Raw genomic sequence first — 20,854 nt, 5'->3', positions numbered from 1 at the left:
TTCTCTGTGGCTTTGGAGCCTGTCCTGGAACTAGCTCTTGTAGACCAGGCTGGTCTCGAACTCACAGAGATCCGCCTGCCTCTGCCTCCCGAGTGCTGGGATTAAAGGCGTGCGCCACCATCGCCCGGCTCTTCTATTCTTTTTTAATTCTTTCTTTTCAAAGGAGAAGACAGAGGAAAATGAACCTTGTATTATGTGCCTTTTTAAAAAACAAACAAAAATCAGTGCACACTCATGGAAACCATCAGAAAGAAAAAGCAATAAAATGACTCCTTCCATCTTCCTCAGACCCTTCCTGGCAGGGAACTCTGAAGGAGGAGATTGGGAGGGGGAGGGGGACACCAAGGAAGCGGTGTCTTCTGGTCACAACAGGACTGACACACATATGACCTCACAGAGACTGTGGCAGCATGCACAGGGCCTGCGCAAGTTGAAGCCAGACAGGGTCCCAGTGCTGAAGGGCTCCCATCCTTAACCGAGGAGCTATGCTATCTCCAACTGACATCTGCTTGCAGTGAAGTCTCACTGGATATACAGATGACAGTTACAAGAGGCCCTGTGCCCAGCAATGAATGTCCAACTCACAGTGAACTTAATGGCAATTTTGGAGATATTTTTGTCTCATATTGCTTTGTTTGTTTTTTTCCCCTTTTGCTTGTGTAGTATGGTTTCCAGTTTTGTGTTTTTATAGGTTTGTTTTTGTGTGTCTATGTGTATGTGTGTGGGGGGGTATTTCTTGTGCTTTTTCTTTTTTCCTGGTCTTTTTTTTTTTCTAAAGAGAAAAAGAAGGCATGGAGTTGGATGGGTGTATGGGGTGAATCAAGGAGGAAAACCATGATCAGAATATAGTGTATTAAAAAAGTTATTTCCAAGAAAAAAAATGCCCTCCTTAAAAAGGAAGGAAGAAATGGAAAAAAAGAAAAGAATTAAAGGAAGGAAAGAAGGGAAGAAAGAAAGAAAGAAAGAAAGAAAGAAAGAAAGAAAGAAAGAAAGAAAGAAAGAGTTCCTTGTATCCTCATAAAGATGGCATGGCTCATTTTTCCCGATTTTTTTATGTTTTTCATAAATATAATGGTGTGTACTTTCTTAAGAACTTTACACACTGTCATAATAGGCTTATCACCAATACCATTGCCCCCCCCGTGTGTGTATGTGTGTGTGTGCGTGCACGCTCACGCATGTGTGCATACATGCATGCATGTCTTGCTCTATCTCTGGCATATTCCTCTGAGACAGGGTCTCTCACCAGACCAGGAGCTAGGTTGGTGACCAGAGAGGTCCAACAGTCCTCCTGTCCCCTCCTTGCCTTAACTCAAGGGTTACAGGCACCCACAACCTTGCCAGGCTTTTTATGGTCATTCTGGGGATTTGAACTTAAGTCATTGTGCTTGCATAGTGAGTACTCCTGCCCCAAGAGCCATCTTCCCTCCCCATCATTGCTGAATGAAGACAGCATTTATAGACTCTTCCCTGGCTGGAGGAGATATAAGTCAGTGTCTTGCACTCTGTAAGGGAGGGGGTCTTCCATCCTCAGCCCCTACTTTTCAAGTTAAATTGGTAGTTATCAACATGCCACACCGGCTGACTGTGTCTCCTTGTCTCCCTGGTGTCTCCCTGGTGGCAGCCTGAATATGCACGTGGAGTCACCAATGATATTCCACTTTGGGGGATTTCAGATGTCCAGAGCTGAGGGTGGGGGTGATTTTAAAACAGAGAGGATGGCTGTCTACACTCTCTGAGAACATCTCCCCAGACAGGTTTCCTGTATTTGTTTTGTGTGTGTGTGTGTGTGTGTGTGTGTGTGTGTGTGTGTGGCAGATTTTATCTGGTGTCACTAGGAACTCTCACTGTCCTTCTTCTGGTTCCCAGGGGAAACCTTGCCTGGCTTGCTTCTTCCTCTCTTCGTGATGTAACATAAACAGAAGGGTACAGTTGCCTTTTAAAAATAGAATTACTTCAATTGTGGTAAAATATGCACAACAAAAATTTACCGTGTTAACAATATACATTTCCTTCTTGCCCCCCCCATTTCTTCCTCCCCCAGCCTCTGCCACCCACGGTACCACCTTCTGTCCCTGCGACTCTGACCGCCACTGGGACCCAGGCTGTGGTGTTGCACACTGACTTGTGCTGAGCAGAAGAGAGAGCCTGGGTTTCATTCTCAACATCCCAAAACCAAATTTAAAAACCACTCAGGAGCTCATACAGCTGCAGGCACGTGACACTCAGGGTTTACAGGCAGACTTCAATGTCTTCACAGTTTGACCTTTGACCTTGTGCTAGACTCCCCTTCCTTTCTGAGGCTGAAGTCCCCACTGTATGGATCAGCTATGCTTCAGCTATCACTTCCATCTACAATGAGCATCTGAGTTAATGACGTCTTTGACTTTTTTTTTTTTTTTTTTTTGGTTTTTCGAGACAGGGTTTCTCTGTGGTTTTGGAGCCTGTCCTGGAACTAGCTCTTGTAGACCAGGCTGGTCTCGAACTCACAGAGATCCACCTGCCTCTGCCTCCCGAGTGCTGGGATTAAAGGCGTGCACCACCACCGCCCGGCCGTCTTTGACGTTTTAATCTGGGTTTCTTGCCATTGTTTTACCCGATATTGTTGAACCTGAGGCACATGTCTCCTTACTACCTCCTGTTCCTTTGTTTCTGTTTCCTCTCTGCCATACCTTTTTGATTTCTCATAGAGATGCATATGCTAAAGTTATAAATTAACGAAAAGCAATATTAAGGAGTTGGGCATTGAGATGGCTCAGTGGCTTGCCTTGCAAACCTGGTGACCTGAGTTCAATTCCCAAAACCCACAACGAAAGGAGGGAACTGACTCTACAGCTGTCTGTGACTTCCACACACATGCTATGGCATGTGCATCCTTGCACATACATGTACACACAACAATAATAACAAATATGTTCTAAGTTAGCCATGGATCTAGGATAGTCAAAAATGTGTGACATTGTGTTTTAATAATCATAGGCCATTAGAATTGAAGAGTTGAATGTTGTCATTTTTTTCATAGTCTGAAATGATTGTGTCTCTGTATAACCACCACCCCCTTGAAAACCTCTACCAGGCAGGGGAAATGGTTCCGTAGATAAAATATTTGCCCAGCGGGCATCAAGACTAGATTTTAGATATCTAGTGCTCGTGTAAAAGTCAGGTGGGTGTGGCGACCCACCTGTGATCTCTGTGCTCTGGAGATGGAGGTGAGATCCCAGGGAAAGTTGATTAGCTAGACTAGCTGCATCTTCCTTCTCTGGGTTCATGGAGAGACCCTGCATAACTTGGTAAGATGGAGGGAGACACCAGATGTCAGCTTTGGCCCACCATGCACACACATGCACCGACATACGTGGGACACACACATGTACACACGCGCATACAAATAAGCATCTCAGCTGTGGGAGGGTCTCTTCACCCAAAGGGGGAAGTTATGATCTTCTGTTACCCAGCCCCATTCTTTAGAAACAAGTCATAACTCCTATCTGACTGGTGAAGCCTAAAAGAGTCTTGAGATTGCATCGCGGCAAGGAAGTGAGGTGCCTCACTGAAGTAACCAGCACAAAGTTCAGGCCTCTTCCTCTAGAAAAGCAATGTGGTTAGTCAAGCTGGAGCCTTGACTCAACTGACGCTCATGGTACTGCGGGTACCAGGGCTCCTCCAGTCTGGGGGTCATGAGCTCAGGGCCAGATAAGAGCCTCGCTGAGTGGGACAGGAATGAGGTGCAGGTTTATCTGGGACACAGGTTGCTACCCCATTCTTTGTAAGTTAAGGCTGGTACAATGAAAGCAGGTTGAATTTTCCTTCAGTTGTTTTGTGCTGGAATGACACAGATTAGCTGGCCTACACTCAACATTGTTGTTGTAACTACAGCTCATCTAGCCCTTGTAAACCCTGTGAGCTGGGTACCATTATTGCTCCCATTTTACAGACAAGGGCCACGCAGACAGGTCACCGTGCCCAGAGCTGGAGATTTCCATCACGTCATGGTAGTCGCAGGATCTACGCACTTTGTAACAGTCCACAGTGCCCTTCTGCAGAGCACAGTGGCACCCTAACTTCAACTGTAGCAGCGACTCGCTGACTTCAGGAGGGCTCTGTCTCCAACTTGCTCCATCTGTTTATCTTTGGCTGTTTACAATTAGATCTTCTCTTCTCGGCAAGAGTGTCTTGTTTGTTTCCCTTTGGAGCCTGACTATTATGCTATTCTCTACCTGCCTGGCCTGCAATTTTAGAATCTATTTTAGGTCTCTCAACACAGATTCTTGCCCTGCCTTATTACAATGTAGGACCTAGCTCTCAGAGCCACTCTGTCTCCTTGTCCGTAGAGTGTCAAGGTTGGGATCCCAGTAGTTTTGAAACTGTGGCACTAGAATTCTGATCTTTAGACCCCTGGGAAGATAAGCAACCTAACTACTCAAAGGAAGAAATGAAAATTTAATTTTAAAAATATTTTATTTTAAATCATGTGTGTATACCTGCATGCAGGTGTCTGAAGAGGCCAGAAGACAACACGAAATCCCCAGGAGCTAGAGTTACAGGCGATTGTGAGTGTTCCAATGTGGGTATTGGGAACCAAACTTTGGTCCTCTTCAAGAACAGCCTATGCCGGGCTAGAGAGATGGCTCAGTGATTAAGAGCACTGACGGTCCTTCTGGAAGATCCGGTTTCAATTCTCAGCACCCATATGGCAGCTCACAACTGTCTGTAATTCCTCTTCCAGAGGACCTGACACCTATGGCAAAACACCAATGCACATAAAATTAAAATAAATAAGTTTTAAAAAGAAAAGCCAGTGCACTTAAGTGCTGAGCTATCTCTCCAGCCCTTAGGTAAAAAATGTTAAGGACTCAAGATTATGCTTATGTCTCAACTAAAAAGTCCTTCTATGCCTGAGAGTTTATAGTGACATAAACAAAAGGCCCACATTTCCCTGTGACCTACCATAAGGATTTTTTTTAAATAGTAGGGGAAATGTAAGATCTGATCCAAAGTCACACATAGGAATTAAGAACTATGCCAGGGATTGGGTGAGGAAGAAGGGTGACCCAGTGGATAAATACGCCATGAAGCCTCAGGTCCCAAGTTCGATCGCTGGGGTCCGCATGGTGGAAAGAGAGAACTGACTCCCAGAAGTCCAGAAGTTGTCCCCTGACTTCCACGTGTACAGTGGCATATAAACACCCCAAAACATATACACACTAAATGGATCTAATAAAAATTTAAAAATAAATAAAATATGAAAAGCCTGAAGTAACTTCCTGGAGGACAGACCACACTGAATGGTACAAAGAAGAAAATTCCTCTTCAGTGAGAAAAACCCATGTGAAACTATTAATTTTTAATAGTTATTATTAATCATTAGTTATTATTAATCCCATCCCTGAATAATTTATAAATATAACAAACTTCAAATAAAATACTTGCTTAGAGGGAGGGTTGGTTTAAAGTTTAGCAAACAGGCTCTCGACTTAATCTGGAAGAACTCAGCCAAGACATTTCTGCAAAAGGATAGGGAAGGTGGTTTTCAATTGTATTGTAGCCCCTGGGCTCTGCTCAAACAAGTCTTTCCCGCCTCTATTCAGACATTCTCAGTGGGCCTTCATGGCTTCCAGGATAAAGTTCAGGTTTCAGAGCACAAGGAACTGTAAAAAGAGCCTCCTGACATTATCTAAGGGAAGCAGCCTAGCGCTCGCGCTTCAGCCTGTACCTGGGGCCGCCTGATGTTTTTCCACATTTCCCTCCAGCTGCTGTATGCAGACATTGTCAGTCATAACACATTTGTCTAGAAACCGAGACAGCAGAAGCCGGGCTTTGGACGTAGCCCAAGGCAAAGGCAGAATTCTGGGCTTAAAGAATGGCAGCTGCCTGAAAAGGGGGCCAGAGCTCCCCGAGAGCCCTCAAAAGCCAACAGAAGCTTTCAACCCGATCCAAAGCTCATCGAATGACATTGGACTTGGTGCAGGACCTCTCTAACCTGCGTTCAATCTGTGACTTCAGAGATGCTCTCTGGAAGGAGAAAAGGGTGTGTGTGTCAAACAGAGTGAACTGGGAGTCAGGCAGCATCTGTGTGTGCTGGTCCCTGTTCTGTGTGGCCCTCCTGGCAGTCCCCTGTGGGTAGTAGCGACTCTCCACAATGAAGTGCAGAACAGGATTTCCAAACTGCCAGGGAGTTTGACACCCCATATTCTCTGTTAGGGTGCAGGACTGCACACTCAGCCTCTATTCTCTGGTCAGGACTGGTGTGAGGTGCCAGGACACTAAGCCCAATGTTTGCCCTCCTCGCTTTGATGCTGTCTCTACCAGCCCACCTGTAGGATCACACCGTTAACTTCCACATGGCCACATGGCTTCCGAAATCTCAGTTCTCAGCTCCCTATCCCAGGCTGCCCCTTGCTGGGTTCCCAGTGCTGGCTCTCAGGCTCTTCCTGGTAACAGCTTTGCTTTGGAGTTCGTACTCTATGTATCCTAGAACAGCAGTCAATGATGCGTTCTTGCCTTTCACCGTCTTCAATGTGGCTGTGTCTGGCCACGGTCTGTGAGACCCTGGCCCCTTGGCAGCCATCAGAAAGTCAGTGTCCTCCCCCACTGGGGGTGTTTGGGGGCAAATATGGTTCTCCTCTGTGTCAGGGATTCTCAACTGAAGCCACCTGACAATGTCTAGAGACAGTCCGGGTTGCTGCCCTGGGGTGGAGGGTATGGCTGGCATTTGCTGAGTGAGAGCCAGGGTACTTCTCTAGACAGCCTCCCAAAACAAATCATTTGACCACCAAATGTCAGTACGGTTGACCTTGAGAAAGCCAGCTCTGTACTTAAGCTGGCCTCCCCCAGAGTCCAACACCTTTGCAACACTAATGTGCTGCTTCTACAGCAGAAACAAGGGGAGGGGCACCTCATACTCGAAATAGCTGCAGTTAGACAAGATGGTCAGAGGAGATCCTTTGTTTGGAAACCCTCCTGTGGGCTCAGGGCCACGCCCTTCCATTATGCAAAGGCAGCTAGCTGCCCTAGTGAGCCGGGCGGGCATAAAGGTGACGTGGTCAGGAGTGGCTATTTGATCTCCAGTTTTTCCAGAATTTCCACTCCTGTGCCAAGCATGCTACTCCAGATGCTGTTCCCTGTCCAAGAGCTCAGGAGGCTCACCTAAAGCCATCCTCTTCCGATGGTGAGGTGTTTCCCCTCTGCGCTAAGTCTTCTCGACACGCATCCAGTTCGCAGGAGCCAGAAAGGTACAAGGCGATCGAGACCCGGCAGTTTTCTGTACTCTGGTAGTTTTGACTCGTCTGAACTTTTATTTCAGGGCTGGCGTGCAGGAGGAACCTTTATATATTTGAGTGTGGGCCTGCATTCTTAGGAGTCTGTTGAAGTGGGTTTAGTCTTTGTTTTCCTTTGAGGGAGTCACTTGGGTAGATTTTAGGGATACTATTTGAGGGATGAGGACCTTCAGCTAGAAGGTTACTCACTTACATTTTTTGTAAACCTTTGACTTCATCTTCAGGACCCTTCAGTCTCCTTGGTTACTATGACTACCCTGTAATGTCAGATTATAAATGAGGCCTTCTATCCCCTGTGCTTCCTCTCTTGTCTCATATGTGTAGCCTAGTTGACTTTTAATGTCTCAGGTAGTAAAGATTTACGCTGAGATCTGATTTTTAAGGATCGTCTACATATTTTCTAGAACATTAAACTCACAGGCAGGATCACTAAGGCACTCTAAATAGTACTTGGAAAAGCATTATTACTTTAAAAAAAAAACGGTGTTTTCTATTTCATCTACGTTGAAGTCTTTGAATTACTTCTTGCCCTTGGGTATTCTGTTATCCAGTGACTGCAACCCCGAGCAGAAAAATTTGTCTTCCCATGCCACTGTTTATTGTCAGAAACCCCTTGAATGGATTATTCTTTCAGCAAAAATAGCTACTTTTTCCTTCACTATCAAGTTGATCTAGTGGGCTTTCTCTTTTTCTTTTTTTTTTTTTTTTCCCAGTTTGTGCCTATATGGCAGAGGAATACATGAGAGTTTAGTAGTGTTGTTTGCAACACTTTTAGGAAAGTATTGGGTGGGATTTGCGGTACATTGTATCCATGAGCAACAGACTTGGTTTCCCTTGGGAGTGTTTATTGGTTGTTTGGGCCCTACAATAAAAGGGAGACATTTCTGTGATGGTTTTGTCATGGCTTCAGGGGTCACCAGTTCTGAGGGATGGCTTGGAAAAATACATCTGGATTCCTGCACACTTTGGGGGTAGGGGTAGATGCCGAGTGACATGAATTGGAAATTATCTCCAAAGGATCCTCAGTCACCCCATGCAACTTGATGGGCTTGATGAGGCTCCCCAGAAAGGATTCTGCCTCCCAGTACTGGCAATGGCATGACCCCACCCCACCCTGTGCTGTCTCAGTACTAGCAATGGTGTGAGCCCCCACTGTTCTCAGTACTGGCAATGGTGTGACCCCCCCCACACACACACCCACTGTTCCCAGTACTGCTGTGACCCTCACTGGTCAGTTCAGATCCCTGACAACTCCCCTGTTTCTGACCTCCTGCCCCAACCTTGCCTAAACCTGTCTTCAACCAAGAGCAGAGCTTCTCATCGCCTCCCCCACCCCAACCACTCAGGATTGAGTCTCTTACCTTCACCACAACCCCATGTGAGCAGGCCTTTTTTCAGACTTGGTAGCTCCTGGTCCTCCTGTCTCTTCCCTCTTCCCGTTCCTCCCTGTGCAGTCTTTCTCTGAGCTGCTTCCCAACATCCCCAGCTCCATCTTTTCTCACTCTCAGCTTTCAGACAGACTCAAATCTCGTCCATCCTTAAAACCCTCTGGACCAGAGGTTTGAGAGATGCTCAGCACTTAGGAGCTGGCTGCTCTTGCAGAGGACATAGGTTTGATCCCTAGCACCTACTTGGTGGCTCACAGTCATCCTTAACTCCAGTTCCAGGAAACCTGACACCCTCTTCTGGCTTCTGCGAGCAACAGGGACACAGACGTACATGTAGCCAAAACACTCATACACATAAAATAACTTTTAAAAATTTAGAAACCCTGTGGACCAATAAACAAATCTCTCACACCCCGACTAGCCCTGCCTTTCTCCCAGGCTTAGGTCCCGGGCTCTAACAACAGAATGCAGTAATCACTGTCTTTCTACTTGTAGATTAAAGGCTTTCTCGACTTTGTTCTCTTTGCTTCCAGGAGACACCTCTGTTTTCTGTTTAACTAGCCCTTCTCTGCCTTAGCTTGTTCCTGAGCCATTAAATGTGGGAGTTCCAAATTACTTCTCCCAGCCTTGTTCTCATTTCACCACACAGCCAGTTCCTGACATCACCCTTGACTGGCCAGTGCTCTAGGCTAACTTTTGAAGGTTTCTGTTCCCACTTGCCACAAAAATACAAAATACTTAAAGATCGATTAGCTGAATGGCCATGATGTCTCATGTCTCTAACCCCAGCACTGGGATGCCTAAGGCAGGATGATTTTCACAAGTTCAAAATCAGACTAGGCCACAGAGTTCCAGACCAGCTCCCTAGGCTACAGAGTGGTATCATATCTGAAAAAAGGGGGGTGGGTGGGAATTGGCCAGGCGGTGGTGGTGCACGCCTTTAATCCCAGCACTCAGTAGGCAGAGGCCAGTGGATCTTTGTGAGTTCAACACCAGCTTGGTCTACAAAGTGAGTTCCAGGCTAGCTTGTTACACAGAGAAACCTTGTCTCTAAAACACAAAGAAGAAAAAAAAAGGGAAAATCAGAGAGTTCATGATAACCTATGAAAAGTCTCCATTTTATTAGGAGAACCATCCTTTTGTCTCTCTGTCCACCCACCTACCATATATGAAGTGGCCATCTGTCCCAAACAATGAGAACATGAAGTCATTACTGAACTCTCCATTGCAGCCTGATAGGGGAGGGACTGAGCACAGGGCAGCTTGAGAATGAGGGGACTCTGGCATGAAGCCCAGCCCAGGAGCAGGTTGGCCCAGGAGCTGTTTGGCACAGTAGCAACCAGCTTGCTGTTGCTTTCCCCGCTCTCAGGTTCCACGATCATCTCTCTGCTGGAGGTGTCCAGGACTGTAGCTTGTGCTGGGTGCTGGCTTGGGGTACCACTCTTCCCAGACAATGAGTAGGATGATCCACTCTCCCGTTCAGTGGTACTACAAGTAATGCCTCTGATATTCATGGGAGATTTAGCTTCCATCCTTGACTTCGGTATCTTCACCGCCATGCCAATGGCCTTAGATGGGTAGTAGGGTTATGTTGGTGGACCTCATCTCCCGCAAGCCTCACAACTGGTGGCGGGGGGGTGGGGTGGGGGGGACGACACACATCCATGAGAGGTGAAGAAGGCACTGAGTGAGACTGACCTTGTGACTTACTTTTGTTATGCATTTAAACATAGTAGAACTTGTGACCTGTGAACTTTACTATAAGAAGGGATTCTATTGGCTGATAAACAGAACTCAGGGCTAAAGCCTAGAGAGGGAAGGTCTGTGATAAGCATAAGGGTGGGATTCTATTGGTGAACGATGCAAAGAACCTAGGACTTTTTTCTGAGGAATGTGTTCTATTCACTGAAGGATCGGGGCCTCAGTAATGCTCAGGATATTGGGGGGATTCAGGTGGAGGCTGAGAATCACCAAGTTGATTGATTTTTTTTCTCACGCTGGCACTCCAGGTGACCAGGCAGCATTCATTTCCTTCACTGGAAGAAAACATGATTGACAATCCTGGTTTCTCCAGGGCTTTTTTTAAAGCTGTGCTTCCTCCAGGGCTACTCGTCCAGGTTAAGCCCAGGGAGACAGTCAAGGACTCACTGAGTCTCGTGACTGCCTACTCCCAAGTGAGGTCCTATGGGTGTCTGGCAGGGGGCACCTCTGTGTCACACAGCCTGCTGGACATGTAGGTGTTCAGGGGCTTACAGTAGAGACCTGGCCTTGAAACCTGGCTCCCCTCCTCCAACATGTCTGTGGACCAGTCAAACACCTGTGGGCCTTAGTGTGCGTGTCAAGTGTTTTGTAAACAGAAGGTGCCATACAAAGCCTGGGTGATGTCCTGAACCACAGTTTCCATAACATATGATCACAGCTATGGTTTTTAGGCAATTGTCTAAGGATTCAAATGAAGTAAGCGCATACATGTGAGCACACTGTGTGTGCAAGCCATTAGAGGTGTTTACCCTGTGGTCCATCATCCACGGGGCTGCCGATTCATGTCTGAAAAACAAGCGTTAGGGTGTGATGGAGAGAAATGATTTCATATTGGCTACCTGATTAATGGGGAGACTCTGCCTTCCCTCTGCCTCTGCTTTCTGTGGTCACCCTACAGCCAAAACCACAGAGGAAGGCAAGCTAGTGAGCCTAGCAACAGATGCCAGGGAGACAGAGTCAACTGGGCTTGGGTGGAGCCCCAGTCTGGCTCACTCTTTGGCTGAGCTGGTTAGCTGTGCTGTGATTCTTATGGTCCTTAACAATGCAGGCCATTGTATTTACCTTTTGTTCCTTTCTCAGGAGTCCCTTTTAAAATCGGGCTCCTGGGCATGATCTTGTACACCTGAGAACTGATGTTGAGCCTCTGGACTTTCCTTTCCTTTAAGAGAGCACAGAGGACATGCCCACCACACACACACACCAACCCCCTCGCATACACTACATACACACAACACACACACCACAACACACATACACTAGACACGTATACACACCACACATATCAGACACACATACACACACCAAATACACACACACCACACACTACATACACATACCACACACACTAGACGCATACACACACTACACACACACATACACACCACACAGACACCACACACACTCCATACACACACACACACGCACACACACACCATAAGCTGGTAGAGACAGATCTTTCCCAAAGCCACTGTGGGCTCTCAGAAAGAGATCCAGTGTTTAAATAATGTCAACAGATCTGTGAGCTCACGGGTCAGTGCCTGGCCGTATGGAAAGGGCTACAACTGCAAAGCCAGCTTATTAGGAATGGCTGGTCATGGATCATGTTTTCCAAAAGGAGAAAACTGAATTGCATCACACACCTCCCAGCTCTTTATATAAAACCCTGGGCCCTACAGGGCATGGAGGCACATCCCTGTAACCCCAGCACTCTGGAGGTGAGAATAGGAGAATCCAGGGTTTGAGGACAACCTCAGTTACATGAGAGAGACTATCTTAGAAAAGAAAAGAAAAAGACCTTTGATACCACCAGCTTGGCAGCCCAGTGGATGAGGCTCCTCTCAGACTTTCAAAGGTGTCCGGGGGCTTCTTGTCGGATGTGTTCATGCATTTAGGTGACTTGAGTTTCTTCAAGACAAAAGCTTTTCTATTGTTCTGCTAAGACACTTCTGCTGGGGTGAAAATTTTGTGTTGAGGTACATCGCATTCTACTGAGTGTCACTTTCGTTCACCCCCCCACACCATCCAGGAGTTAGGAGATTCCTTTCACATTCATTACCCTCACTGTGACCTTGCAAGATAGAGGGGCTAATGGAATTAATGGGAGACAGCTCTGCGCTCTATTAGAACATAGGTTGATTTATTTACTATTTTTTTGGAGACAGAATCAAACTCTGCAGCTATGACTGTCTTGAAACTTGCTGTATAGACCAGGGTGGCCTAGAACTCAGAGATCTGCCTGCCTCTGTGGCACTAGTACTGGGTGGGATTCTCTTTTTGTTTTGTTTTGTTTTTTTTTATTTGACATTTCAGTTTACCAAGGCCAGCTTCAAACTTGATATAAAAAACCAAGGAAGGCTTTCAACTCTCAGTCCTCCTGCCTTTACCTCCCAAGTAGATTACAAGCATGTACAGCCAGGCTAGGCCCTAGAATTTAGATTTAAATGCCACCACCAAAGGTAGGCACTAAACATGCCACTCGCCATATGGACTTCCACGCTTTGGGAGCTGGGAACTGCTTACAGCCACCAATCAAGGCAGGATGGGCTCACCTAAATCAAAATATGGCACCCTCCTATCTAAGAGAGCAGGGTGTTGGGGTGGCAGCTGCCATAACATGCCGCCACCCACTCTGTGGAACCACGTGTCTCATGTGTTATTCTGCGGCTGGTGATGTTCCTTGAGCCTAGGAGTCTCACCACCTGACTCCCTCTCATAGCTTTGGGGAGGGGGCCAAGGGCGGGGCTTGCAGATTTTCCCTTTCTTAGGTCTGCTTCACCTCTCTGGCTCAGTTCAATTCTCAGCCATCTTAACTTATGGTCCAGCTTCCTTCCTGCAGTGGAAGAGGCAGCAATGGATGGGTGGGGTTCTTGCCGGAGGATTCGGAGGGCAGCAAGGACAGTGTTCTGTGTTTCTTTGCTGGACTCCTGGACAAAGGAGTTTGTTTATGAGCTTGTTAGAAGCCAAGGGATACCTTGGGGGCTGGGGAAATGCTCCAGACGTCAGCAACCAATATCTTCAGGTATTGTCTGCAGACAGGCAAAACAAACAACGCTGCCCCTGGGCTACAACAGTGTGGGTGTCCCAGCTTAGAATCTATCTGCCTATCTGGATCAGAATACACTAGCAGAACTCTGTTATTAACTGGCCCCCACTCTCACCTGTAAAGTTAGTTCTAGTAGAATTACGTGTATCCCACATAAATGCCACCAACCTTTGCCGTTACAATGCTATCTAAAACTATTCTCTCCAATTATTTGAACTTTGTAGAATCAAGAACTTTAAACCAGCCTTTGTAAAATGTTACATTGAAGCCAGTCCTCTCTTTCGCAGGGAGTTTTCCTCATCTGAGATGCTTCATCTGTTTGGTGCGCTTTCAACTTGCACTTATTCTCAAAGCCACAACCCTCCATCCATAAGCCACGCCCCTTTGTAGATAAGCCACGCCTCTTCATCCCTTAACCTAGCTCTCTGCACTCTTGTCATCCTTTCTGGCCAGGTTCTTCTGCTTTCAGAACCCATCTTCTCTGGGCCCACTAGAAGCACTGCCCAGAGACGTGGTGTCAGGATGCTGATCCACACGCATAGGCCAGTGCAGATGTGTTCATTGTTATCAAGAAGTTTGTCAGTCAAGTTGAGAGTAGGGAACCTTAAAGCTCAGATGTGACCCTGACTTCTCCAGAATCTTTCTGGTGACTCCAGAAAAGAAAACCAGGCCAAGGGTTCCTGTTGCTTTTCCCTTTGAGCCTAAAAAAAGGCCTTCTATGGTGGAGAAAACACTTCACCCAGGTCTGCTGCGTGGGCCGTGGGGAGATACGCAGCCAGGATCGGTTTAGGGTGAAATCCGTGCAGTTTCCTTTGGGTTGCTTCAGTCCACAGGGCACAAAATTGGAATCTGCGTGATGTTAATTTTAAGTCAGCGGCACTCCCGCCCAGTGGACGTGGAAGACATGTGCTAGGAGTCGGGTCACTGTCCTGCGTGGAGACCAGTTTCTCGCAGCAGCCCGTCAGAGCAGCACCAAAGCCTGAATAGCACAGATGCAGGGCTCCACACACTGAATCTTCCGGATAGCGACTGTCACCTGGGCCTGATGCTCTCTTCTGTCCTGATTGTCAGGGACGGCAGCTCTGTGGTTCCCAAGATTGAACCGGCTCGAAAGACCGCTGCAGCGGGGGCAGCTACGCTTGGGCAGAGGCTCGTGCGCTGTGGTCCTAGCTCAAGCCACGCGTGTCCTAAGGGAAGGCGCGCTTCCCAAGGCCTGGGCTAGTCTCCCAAGCTGACTCAGCCGAGGGACAGCCAGGGCGTGGTTGCGGGTGGGGTCCCTAGGGTCATTCCCCTCCGCCTTTCTCTTGTCAGCCGCAGGGACTGGGTGGTAATTGATGGCACCGCAGCCGGCTCGTCAGGAGCAGTCTGAGTGAGGAAGGCGGATCCGGAGGTTCTGAGGCAGAGCAAAGGGAGGAGCATGGGCGGGACCACGGAAGAGGAGCGTGGGGGGGGGTCCTTGGTGGGCGGATTCGGGTGGACCTCGTGGAAGGAGCGATTGGGTTGGGAGTGCCATCGTGGATAGTGGGTGAAGCGAACGGCTGAAGGGGGAGCATGGGGCCGCGTGGAAGGAGCGTGGAAGGCAGACGGACCCCCGGGTGGGTGGGTCTGGGGAGAAAGGGGCAAACCTCCTGGAAAGAGCGCGGGAAAGGGGCTGGGAAGGAAGGAGTGGCGGGCACAGGGTGGGTGGGGCGTGGGGGCGGGGTTAGGCGGGGAACGGGCGGAGTGTGCCCGGGGCTCCTCTCTTGCCACCCCCACCCCGGGCCCGGGGCCACCTGCGCCCCGCCCTACCGGCCGCACCCCAGCTAGGGAACCAAGAAGCCGGCTGTCCGGGTTTCGTGTGCGCCGCGGGGATCATAGCGAGTTTTGCTTCTGCCTGGACGGCTGTCCTGGATCCGGAAATGTGGCCTCTCTGAGAGCCCTCCGACTGAGCGGGTCTGCGGCGCGAACTCACGGGTGGGAAGTTGGTCTGTACTCCGGCAAGATGACCAGCCCGGCGGGCACACAAAACCAGGAAATTGACTGTCTGAGCCCAGAAGCGCAAAGACTGGTAAGAGGAACACGCGGTTCAGTCCTGTGTCTGTCAGTGCCCCCCTCCCCCCGCAGAGCTGTGTCCCCTGAAGGCTCTACGGTCAAGGGCAGTGGCCCCCTCAGCGGCTGCGATCCTGCTGGAACAGAGGCGGGTGGGCTCTGCCAGAGTCTCTAGAAAATCCTGAGGACAGGTGGTTGGCTGAGAACAAGATATCTGCAGGTGGCGCTCTGAAAAGTTTTGCGTCCCTACACCTCTCTCAAGGACGAAAAGGAGCGTGGTCTCACCCTTCGCCCCTGGTGATGGTCTCTAGGCAGGCTCTGCTCAGCTGACTGGCTCTGGCCTGGATCCAGCCGAGATCTGAGATCTTAGTGAAGTGTAGCGTTTCACACGGAACTGCTGGTTTGATATTTTACAAAGTACAGCATCCAGGAACTGGGCCCTCATCCGGAGGCACCACCTTCCCTGGAGTGACTTGGAGGGTTTGCAGGCTCTTGACCTTACGAACACCTCCCTCAAGGATCCAGGAACCTAAATCCACTTTGGCGGGCGTCAATCTATGGTGTTTCCCTTACCGAACCTAACTTCTGGAGGCATGGTGGGAAAGGAGTAGTTTGGCCTTAAAATTGGGCACCAGGTGGTTGGGAATCTTAGGTTCCCGCCTGTAGCTTATGGTTTTGACTTGGGGGCTGGGAGTCGAGACAGGAGCAGAATACCTAACCCAGACTAGCTTTAAACTCCAGATTCTCCCTTCTCAACCTCTCCACTGCTGGGTTTTCACCCACCTTCCCACCTTGCTGTGGTTGCTTATGAATGGGAATATTTAAAAGCTAAAGGTACTCTTTGAAACGATGTATTTTAATGGAGTTAACTAGAGAAATAAGGAGATTCAAGGTTCCCCCTTTGTCAGGATTTTGTGAGTCCCAGTAACTCATTCACCAGGTAGGAACTAATCCTGCATTGCTGTCTGTGGGATAGTCACAATGAGGCTGCTTTGTTTGACTTTGGGAAGGTGTAAATTTTGATACCAATGATAGACCGGAAAAGTTAGGTCCTTGCTGAGAACTATCCTGTGTGTCTTAGTGTCCCTCCCCTCTCCCCCCATCCCTTCCACCCTCCACCCCCCCTCACCCCTCCACTCCACACTTAAGTTTTGGCAGTAATTTGGGTTTTTGGAGCTATTCTGTCAACTGTGGGCCTAGGGAGGGAACCCGCAGGGCCACTTTGGAACCCACTTCAGGCCAGTCTTGAGATCAGGGAGGAGGGAAAGCTTCTGAGACAGTGGTTTCAGAAAAGAGGCCCAGGCCACACCATAGAAGGCAAGAATGGGGAGGAAGTTGGCCCTGGGCTTGTGCTAATGTACAGGAACCAAGTGCCAGAGTCCTGGGCAAAGGGAAGACTAAACAGCTAAACACCGAGAACAGCAATGTAAGGAAGGCAGGGAAAGGCCCAAGAGGTGGGGACTCCCCCACCAACTCCCAGACACCAGGCACAAGTCCCACTACTCAATACTTGGAGCCTGTTGTGCACCCAGGCAAGATACTGCCCAGCAGGAGGGGGCTAGAATCAGGTCCTCTTCCAAGTGCTCATTGGTCTGATCGAGGCCCACCCTCCCTTCCAGAATCCAGGAAACTCAGAGCACTAGAGAGTGAGTGAATGTTTATATGTAAGATTACAGCAGAATTCATCTAGCAATGAGCCCTGCCCTGTCCTAGGCGACGCTATTTTTAGTCTCTCTTTCTCTCCTTGATGTAATGTAACCTTCATGCATTGCTCTAAAGCCCCTTCCAGGCATTTGATGAAGGACTGCTACCTAATAAAATATGGTCAATGCCTCCTCTTACCCTCCTAAAATCTAACAGTGCTGAATTCTGGAACATATTTGGTCCTAGAATATTCTAGAAGGAAATTCGGACTCTTTAAGAGGTTTACAAAACAGTAGCAGATACTTTGTACAGGAGAACACAGAAAAAGAAACAAAATGTGGCCCCTGTTTATGAGGCTAATGGCCCGTTGGGCAGGAAGTGTGCAGGGGCATGACAATGGCTGGTGTGTTAGAAGGGGGGCCACCCAGCTGCCTCGGACCCTGGGTTGAGCATGTAACTGGAGACCAGCAGTGACCATTACAGAATGGTTTTTGTGTTCTATAGTTAGTGTTCCTGGCTCATAGGAGCAGAGCTCTTCCAGTGGGCAAGGGCTGGATTAAATGGTTGTAAGAGGACAAAACGAACAAAAGGAAGCAGAGAGAGGGTGAGACCACCTCAGTCAAGAGAGAGCTGTGACAAATGACAAGATTGGAGCCTAGTGTGCCTGCAATGCTGGCACTCAGAGGCTGGGTCAGAAAGAACTCCAGTTCTAGGCCAGTCTGGGCATAGGCAGACTCTGTTTCTAAACAGAAAACTCTTAAAGTTTTCTTTATGGCTGCATGGATACCTGCCTCCAGAAGAGGGCTTCAGATCCCCCGAACCGAGTTATAGATAGATGCAAGCCACCATGCAGATGCTGGAAATCGAACTCCAGGTACTTAGGAAGGGCAGCCATTGCTCTCAACAACCAAGCCATCTCTCCAGCCCCAAACTGACGTTCTTTAAACTTCCGTAACTTCTGTGTGCTGCTGAGGTTATGTCATCTCTGGCCTCTTTCCACACAGAGATGAGCACTGACCCTGAAAGGAGCCAGTCCGTACCTTTTGATAGAGGGGTAGAAGTTGGCCCTATCAGGCATGGTCCACAGGCAGGCTGTCTATGAATGTAGCCCTCCACAAAAAGCATAAACTTACTTAAAACACTAGGAGTTTTTTTTGTTTTGTTTTGTGACTCAGTCACAGGGTTCTCGAACGTGAACTGTGTATGTGACATTGTGTCAAATAGAGCCCCTCTCACAGGAAACCTGAATCTTAGCCCCCAGGTTTGGGAACTGGGGGTATCGACTGATATTTTAAATGTGTTGTTTCCCCGAGTAGTTAAGATAAATAAATAAACAAACAAAACAATAGACCTAAAAAAATAGTAAGTTCTTTTCTTTTGAGTTGTAGCTCTAAGCCATTTGTTTCATTTTGTAGCCTGACTCGTGTGTGTGTGTGTGTGTGTGTATGTGTTCCCCTTGTGTGTCCCAAGCATGCTTTCGAGCTCTCGCTCGCTCGCTCTCTCTTCCTCCCTCCCTCCCTGCCTCGAAAGGCCCCTCTCAGCCACCACTGCAGGCAGATGTAGGTTGGCTCTGAAACACTGAATTCATCTGCTCCCTGACTTGGGAAGCATAGGGACCTTGAAAGCCCTGCAGCAGCTCTGGCTCACCTGCTTCCATCCTACTTGCTGACCAGGGCACAGGTCAGCTGCTCCCCTGTCTCTGCTGGAGCCAGGCTCATCCCTGTCAGAGGCTATGGCCACTAAGCCATTCCAATATCAGCTCCTGAGCCCAAACTTTCCCAGCACAGGAGACCCCAAAATGCAATAGTAAAGGTCAGGAACTATAATGGAAACAAATCTCTTTACTTGTAGTATCCTGGGTGACGGTGGAGACTAAATTTCCCTTTTTCTCTAGGTTAGTTTCTGTTTAGCATAACAGCACTCATAACGGAAGCCTCCTTTGCAAACTGCAGAAGGCTTAGGGTTCAGTCACCGCCTACTCCCAAGGAGAGCAGGAAACTGGGTTACTTGTGGTGGCCAAGTCTCAGCACAGTTGACTGACTGGCAAGTAACCTGCTTAGAGTGAGATTCCTCGTCGGTTAGTCGGGCAGAACCGGGCCAGGCCTTGGTACCACGTATTCGCTCTTCAAAAGGCAATGAACCGCAGGGACAGCTTGTGACTCAGACCTGAGGAGCTGTTTGTGGACTGGTTACTCAGATGCCAGAGTTCCCAAAATTCCATTCAATTTAAAGGATTAACCGTAGAGCCCAGAGGCCTTTCTTTGCAGTTTCGGGAAGGTGGTAGGGGGTAGGAGTGCGAGGGAGGGTGTGTGTGGTGGTGGTGGTCAGGGAGTGCCTTTAGTACCTGACTGCTTTTACTGGAGGCCTCCAGTTCCAGTTTGTGTTTTAAAGGAGGCTTTCTTTCTTAAGATAAACTTATGGTATTAGGACAGTAGATATAGTTACGTGAATCAACTTCCTTCTCCCAAATTAGGTCAAACATTAGTGTGAATACACCCTAGAATTAATTCAGAATTGCCAAGTGATTGCTAACCATTGCCACAGTTACTTGCCTCAGGGGCAAATTCCAGAACCACCAATAAAGGTAGAGACAATACCAAAAACCAACTAAGCCACGCCCAGCCATGCTACTGTGCTTTCCACCTTAAGACAGGTTGGTTCCCCTTGGATCTAAAGTATGGCCACTTTATAATAAATAACTCACCTTAAGTTACTGGAAGGAGAGTTTCTTTTTAATGCCGTCACTTGTTTAATGGAGATATATTTTCTCAAAGTAGCAGTTTTTAAAAAAAAAAAAAGATGTATTTTGACTTTTTATACATGTATGGGTGCATTGCACACATGAGTGATGGATGTCAGAAGAGGAGCTCAGATCCCTTGGAGCTGTAGTTACAACGATTGTGAGGGTCTCCTCACCCTGCCAGCCTAATGTGGATGCTGGGATCTGAACTCTATTCCTCAAGGTTTAGCAACAAGTGCCCATAACCGCTGAGCCATCTCTCTCCCCAGCTCTGTGCGTGTGTGTGTGTGTGTGTGTGTGTGTGTGTGTGTGTGATTTTTATTATTATTTTATCGGAGGGGAATGGGTTGTGTGCCACAGCAGATGTGTAGAAGCCAGAGGACAACTCTGTAACGTTAGTCTTGGCTTCCGCCTTCCAGGGACTGAACTTGTGTCTCCGGGCTTTCATGCCAGGTGTCTCTTCGCACTGAGCCGTCTTGCTGACCCACCATTTGTATTCTGTTTTACTGTTTTGGGCACGGGTTTTTAATGTGTGGGCCAGACTTTCCTGCACAGTTGCGATTCTCCTGTTTCACCTTCTGAGCGCTGGGGTTGCACTGCAGGTAAAGACCACCGTATTTGGCCCAGAGTGTTGGTCCTAATCCACATGTGTGGCCAGGCAGTGTGTGTGTTCGGGGGGGGGGGGGGGGTTAAGAGGAAGCAGGGTTAGGAGTGGGTGTGAGGTGTGGGCAGGAGTTCACCCTCCCTCAGTGTAACCTCTCTTGGGCCAGGGTGTTTGTCTTGCACTGCTGAACTTGGTGTGAACTGGGTTCATCCCCCTCCCTGCCCCCCCCCCATCAGTAGCTGTCACAGAAGACACTTCCTAAGTAGTCAAGGTAGCTAAATTTATCAGGCCCCTGCTGAATCAGCTTGGCGAGGTTTATGTAGATGATGTTAGCCATTACCTCATAGGACTAGACAGTTATCTCTGATT

The 20,854-nt window shown here is 48.3% G+C and overlaps 1 protein-coding gene across 21 annotated transcripts in view; it reads left to right on the top strand.

The window, feature by feature from the left end:
• Window positions 1–20,854, top strand: part of Lrrfip1 (LRR binding FLII interacting protein 1) — a 130,722-nt gene that overhangs the window by 37,478 nt on the left and 72,390 nt on the right. For 6 of the 21 annotated variants that reach the window (XM_057754050.1, XM_057754041.1, XM_057753999.1 and 3 more), the window contains exon 1: window positions 15,212–15,516. The exons of the other annotated variants lie outside the window; for them this stretch is intronic. In XM_057754050.1, the coding sequence (XP_057610033.1) occupies window positions 15,451–15,516 (66 nt within the window). In that variant the 5' untranslated portion in view covers window positions 15,212–15,450. Of the gene's footprint in view, window positions 1–15,211; window positions 15,517–20,854 lie in introns of those variants that run through there. 21 annotated transcript variants of the gene reach the window in all.

This window comes from Chionomys nivalis, chromosome 2, assembly GCF_950005125.1.
Source record: "Chionomys nivalis chromosome 2, mChiNiv1.1, whole genome shotgun sequence".
Classification (NCBI taxonomy): Eukaryota; Metazoa; Chordata; class Mammalia; order Rodentia; family Cricetidae; genus Chionomys; species Chionomys nivalis.
This window is presented reverse-complemented; position numbering and strand designations above follow the sequence as displayed.